This window comes from Triticum dicoccoides, chromosome 1A, assembly GCF_002162155.2.
Source record: "Triticum dicoccoides isolate Atlit2015 ecotype Zavitan chromosome 1A, WEW_v2.0, whole genome shotgun sequence".
In the NCBI taxonomy this organism is placed as follows: Eukaryota; Viridiplantae; Streptophyta; class Magnoliopsida; order Poales; family Poaceae; genus Triticum; species Triticum dicoccoides.
Window position 1 is genome coordinate 575,703,127 of NC_041380.1, and position 6,269 is coordinate 575,709,395.

Sequence of the window (6,269 nt, forward strand, 5' to 3'; positions counted from 1 at the left end):
TAAATGTTTTTGTCATATACAAAAAATATAGAATAATAATCAAAAGAACAAAGGAAACCGGGAAAATAACGAAAATAAAAAAAAGAAAATGAAACTGAAAAAACAACGAAGAAAATATGCAAAAAAGAATGAATGAAAAAATGGAGAAGAAAAAGCAAAGAAACAAAAGAAAAAAAAGAAAAAAAAACAGGCTTGAATCAACTCAAGTAGGACGCGCTCCTGCAACTATGCACGTATGGGGACTGGGGGGGGGGGTATGGCTAGCAACGCGCGCTGTCTCTTGTTTTCTTAGGTATTTTTATTTTCTACCCTCGCCCGTGGCCCAATACGATGCGCGGGAAGAGAAACCTTGAGCGAGCCATCCCCCACGCGATCGCTTGATGCGATAAATAGCGTTCGCCGTAAGGGAGAGGGAAAGCCCACAATGAAGATCCACCGAGAAAGCCCACTGTGGTAGAAAAGCGAAGCCCACAAGCCCAAGGAGGAATGTCACCCTTATTTCTGGCTGGAGCGCACCGACCTTGCCTATAAAAAACAAAAAGACCAACGAAGCGAACCGACCAAGGCCCCACCCCACCGAGGTCCAGCCAGCGCAACGGGCGTCGCCTCCAGCCCAAAAGCCGACCGACCGCCACGTCGCCTCCAACACCGCGTCCGCGTTGGTTCTACTCCAACTCGAAGAAACCAAACCCTCGACTCGACCCCCCACGGACGACGGACACGCCTGCTCCTCCTCCGCCCCATCTCCGCATTCCCCTCCCCTTTTGAAAGAAACACAGGCAGCGCGACAGAGAGAGACCGAAGCCCTTGACGGCGACTCACGACGGCGCGATGCTCCAGAGGCTGGGCCTGCGCGGGAGCCCCAGCGCCGCGGCGGGCGACGCGGCGGCCGCCTCCCCCGCCTCCTCCCCCGCGGCGCCCGCCGCGGCGGGGGGCCTGGGCCGCCCGCTGCGGCTCGTCTACTGCGACGACAAGGGCAAGTTCGTCATGGACCCGGAGGCCGTCGCCGCGCTGCAGCTCGTCAAGGGCCCCGTCGGCGTCGTCTCCGTCTGCGGCCGCGCGCGCCAGGGCAAGAGCTTCGTCCTCAACCAGGTACCCTTTCCCTCTGGGCCCCTCGCGGGGGCGTTTCGATTGGCTTGGCTCGTCGGCGAATGCGCGCCTAGGGTTTCCGCGGCTCGGTAGATCGGCGCGTTTGGCTCCGGCGTGAGGACGTTCGGGAGATGCAAGGGGTGGTTTGGCGACCCGAGTGTGCGGGTTAGGGTGGATTTGGGGTTCTAGGGTTTAGTTATTTGTTGGAATTGCAGCGGGATTCGGTTGGGGTTTTACCGTGAGTGAACTCACTCTGCTGGAGTGGACGATTTGGGACCCTAGTTGGAACTCAGAGTGCAGATTTCGCAGCTGGTTCGGGGTGGATAAAACGTTTAATGCTGAAGAATATTTGTTGTGTCAGTATGTTATAAGAGGATACATTTTATTTGTGAGGAGGACTTCATCAGTAATATAAACCAGTTCCAACTCCTGGTGGAATAGTTGAACTACAAAATTGGCAGGACAAACACAGTTGAGATTGAGATGCAGTGATTGGCGTCATCTTTCCAAAACCATTGCTACTGTTTGTTGTTAGGTGCCTCTAGCATGAGAGTGCTTGGAAGACCCAATGGACAATTTAGCAACTGGAGTCGTATTTGGGTGGTTTAGGGTTATAGGGTTTAGGTGCCTCTACTACACACTTGTGATTTCGTTGGTTCTACCGTGTGCTCACTTTGTTGGACCTTTGCCTTCGCTTAACACATACAAAATTTGTAACCGGTCTGGCATTAAACCCCAAGATATCTCTTGGAATAGTGGAACTATAAAGTTGGTAGAATTGCAAACTTGATACTAACAAGACGAGAAAACTGCAAAAGTTAATTCAAACAATCATTTGAGATGGAAATACAGTGATTGACGTCATCGTGACAAAATCGTTGGTACTGCTGTTAGGTACCTCTGGCCATAACGACACGATTTTGGGTGGCAAGTTACCAGGATATATTTAGGCCTCCTTTGGTTCATAGGATAGACATTTTATAGGAATAGAAAAATCATAGGAAGTGAGATGACATGCATCTCAATTCCTGTAGAGGAAGAGATGTCATTTGGTGCATAGGATAGGAATTTTTCCATTGAGTCTAGGCTAATGTTTTTTTCCCTCCAAAATGTGAAGGATTGATTCCTATCCTACATATGAATAGGAATCCATTCCTACAAACCAAAGGGCTTCAAAGGAATTTATCCTTTGCAAATCCTAACCTATAGAATTCCTATAAAATTCCTACAAACCAAAGGAGGCCTTAAGTTTTATGTACTTCTGTTTTAGAGTGCATGTATGACATGCTTGATTGTAAGTCATAAAGGAAAGTGTATGATAAAACTGCTAAAGTTAATTCAAACAATCATTTGAGATGGAAATACAGTGATTGACGTCATCTTGACAAGATCATTGGTACTGCTGTTAGGTGCCTCAGGCCATAACGACATGATTTTGGGTGGTAAGATACCAGGATCCAGTATCTTCTGTTGCAGAGTACATGTATGGCATACTTGATTATAAGTCATAAAGGAAAGTGTGAACGATAAAACAGGAACATTGAACCACATCGTTAAGAGACAATACATTGCCAGGTCATTGAATGCACAGTGTTTTGGATTAAAAGTATTTTGTACTTCGGAAATAGAAACTGCTAACACATGAATAGAGGCTGACATCTCATAGCGTGATGTGTAGTATGTACCGAACAAAAATATAACCAGTTACTTCTATCAGCTCCATCAGATGAAGCTCACATTCAAATCCTTATCCTATTAATCCATCAGACTGTGTCAGAAGGTTTTTTCTTGCATGGATGGATGGATGTACTTGAACCTTTGTGTTTGTTTTGCTAAATAATACTCCCTTGCTGCATGCTTTTCAACCTCGCTCTCCATTTCATCATCAGACGATAATAATTATCTACGTATGCAGCTTCTAGGGCGAAGCAGTGGTTTTCAAGTTGCATCGACACACAAACCTTGCACCAAGGGACTTTGGATGTGGAGTGCACCTTTGAAGAGGACTGGTCTTGATGGAACTGAATACAATCTTGTATTATTGGACACTGAAGGCATTGATGCTTATGACCAAACGGTATGTTGTGTAACTTTACTTTGAAACTGACAATGTCATGGTCTGCTAAATGATCCTGGAGAATGTCTTTATTTATTTGGGATCACATTTATTTGAGTAGCTAGTTGAATTTTGATGTTGAGATGGTCAAAAGATTTTCTACTTCCAATATTTATGGGTTTTCCTTCAATGCCACGGTTATGACTATGACTTGTTGGGACATACAGATTTCTCATGTCAATTTTGTCAATTCTATTTTTGTCCATATAAATACAGTCTGCAAATTTCGTGTGGTGTTTTTTTTTAACTTAGCAGGCGATGTGCAGTTAGTAGTTTTTTCCCCATCAGTATAAACAGAAGCTATATATTTAAAGCGTGATGGTCATTTCTGTTGACATTCTTATCACGTTTAGATTCAGTATACCTTATTCTGGAGTGTTTTCTCTCTCCAACTATTCCTAGTGAGATGTTCACAACTCTGTGTTAGGACATCAACCTTCTCTCTGCTAGTTGGCTATTTGTTCAAAGATAGGTTGCTAACTAAATAGTTTTCTATATTCCGTTTACACAATTTCATGTTTTCTAATTGTAATTTTGAGCAATGTTTGTTGTCTTTTTTTGCTTCTGGTGATTTTTTTATGGTTGCTTATGTGCATTAGGATATAATTTTCGATCTGCTTTCTATTCTATTGTCTTATTACTCTTTCCTTTTTTGACAGGGCACCTACAGTATCCAAATATTTTCGTTGGCTGTTTTGTTATCAAGCATGTTCATATACAACCAGGTATATTTCTGAGCGAGTGACTAAGGTTTCTGCTATCTATTTTTTTGGAGGGCATGCTACAGTGATACTGCAGAAGCTTGTGTAGTCCCTGGTCATATATGAGGAGCTGATCAGTAAGCTTGCTTGTTTTCCCCCATTTCATACTCTAATCTATTTTCTTGAAACCTTGTTGCTTCTTCCAGATGGGAGGGATAGATGAAGCCTCAATTGACCGTCTTTCACTAGTCACAGAAATGACAAAGCACATACGGGTTAGGGCCTCAGGTGGAAGGTCCAGTGCCTCTGAACTTGGGCACTTCTCACCTGTCTTTGTTTGGCTGTTGAGGGTAAGATATTGTCTTTATTTTGTCCTAATAAAGTCTATTTGCACTTCATATGATGGTTATGTAATTGTACATACATGTTCTATCAAACATCTCCGGTGTTTAACCATACCTGCATTTCCTTTCGTAAATATTTGAAAATCACTGGCTTGTTGATTTTGGTACCAACAGGACTTCTACTTGGACCTGTCTGAAGACAACAGAAAAATTACACCAAGAGATTACCTTGAACTAGCTCTAAGGCCTGTTCAAAGTGGCGGAAGAGATGTATCTTCTAAGAACGCGGTATGGTGGCAGGACTTCCTTCTAATGCTTGTCTGCTTAAGTAAATTTGCATACATACTGTTGTGATTTATCTTTTTGTAACATATCTTAAAGATACTGATGCATCTTTTTCTCAACATATCTGAAAGATACGGGAGTCAATCCGCGCTCTTTTTCCAGACAGGGAATGCTTTACACTTGTGCGACCTGTGAACAATGAGAAAGATCTCCAGCGCCTTGATCAACTTCCTGTAAGTATTATTCCTGTCAACTGCAATGGACAACCTACCATAGTACCATTTTATGGCAATGTCCGCAAGAAGCAAACCATGTATCATTACCATTCGGGTAAAATCTTATTTTTGCAAAGCTTTTCTTATTAGCTTATCTATAATGCCTAGTGTAAGATTAGGAGAGTTATCCATGCAGTTCATTGTTAGACAATGAATGCTTTTTTTGCTTAAGAGTAGAAGTTGTTACAGGAAAATTCTCTGAAGATTGTATGTACTCCCTCCGTTCGGAATTACTTGTCTCGGATATGGATGTATCTAGAACTAAAATACGTCTAGATACGTCCATTTCTGCGACAAGTAATTCTGAACGGAGGGAGTACTTGGTTTAGCAAGATATGGTGCAAATGAATGTTTTGTGTGTTCCCTTAGAGTTCTGCACATTATAATTTTATACATTTTCGTTATGGTCTTATTTGCTTAAGTGTTTGTTCTTGATAAATGCTCTTTATTTTCCTGAAAGAAAGCAGTTGCATTCTACTGCACATATTTCTATATATTTGCTCACAACTGTACAAATGAAAAGCCATAGCTAAATCTAAGCTAATCTAGGCTAAGTTAGAAGTACAGAGCAACAAAGTTGCCTAAAATTTGTACCACAGCTGGATGCCTAAAAGCCAGTTTTTTTGTTCTTGACGAATGCTTTCATTTCTGTACTATCTTTTTTTTTTTTGTCTGCTTAGTTTGTCTCTTGTTTGCAGATGAATATATTTCGTCCAGAGTTTACATCTGGCCTGGATGCTTTCACAAAATTTGTGTTTGATCGCACAAGACCTAAACAACTTGGAGCTAGTACCATGACAGGCCCCATCCTTGCTGGGCTGACACAATCATTTCTTGATGCGATTAATACTGGTGCAGTCCCGACAATATCTTCTTCATGGCAGGTATGCCCAAATTGATGACGGTATTATGATTCATGTCTTATGTTGTTCTTATGTATAAATCGCACAACCAACTGTTGGTATTGCTTGCAATTTAATTACGACAATGCTATTGAAAAACATACCTGTTCTGCAGTATATTCATTTAAATTGCTTTCTACCTTTTTAGCCCATTCCGATCCATAAGCATTTAAAGAGTTTAAACTGTTGTAGAGCTCATTTGCAGCAGGTAATATTTGGAGGAAATGGTGCGTGCTTTATATCCGCTAGATTTTTATGTCATTATAAATATAACTTAGTGATTATGATGTTATGGATGACATGCTGTGAATTATCACTTAAATTACATAATTGCTTAGTGGAGTAAGAAGGTAAGATATGAACAGTTCAGAGAACTGACTAAAGTATATTGAGGCAACGGATGAAAGGACTTTATGAACATTTTTGAGAAATGACACACTTAGTGATATGAGGTGACAAAAAATGGTCTGGTGAGCAACTACAGTTATTCGTTAGGACTTTATGAACATTTTAGAGAAATTATACATGTAGTGATATGAGGTGACAAAAATGATCTG

General features: G+C 41.6%; 1 protein-coding gene across 1 annotated transcript in view; it reads left to right on the top strand.

Annotated features, from left to right (window-relative positions):
* The first annotated feature begins 721 nt into the window (after positions 1-721).
* Positions 722-6,269, top strand: part of LOC119291776 (guanylate-binding protein 4-like) — a 9,447-nt gene continuing 3,899 nt past the window's right edge. Inside the window, exons 1-7 of the mRNA XM_037570587.1 lie at positions 722-1,092; positions 3,005-3,166; positions 3,865-3,930; positions 4,113-4,256; positions 4,425-4,538; positions 4,667-4,768; positions 5,509-5,694. Of these exons, the coding sequence (XP_037426484.1) occupies positions 832-1,092; positions 3,005-3,166; positions 3,865-3,930; positions 4,113-4,256; positions 4,425-4,538; positions 4,667-4,768; positions 5,509-5,694 (1,035 nt within the window). The 5' untranslated portion in view covers positions 722-831. The remainder of the gene's footprint in view (positions 1,093-3,004; positions 3,167-3,864; positions 3,931-4,112; positions 4,257-4,424; positions 4,539-4,666; positions 4,769-5,508; positions 5,695-6,269) is intronic.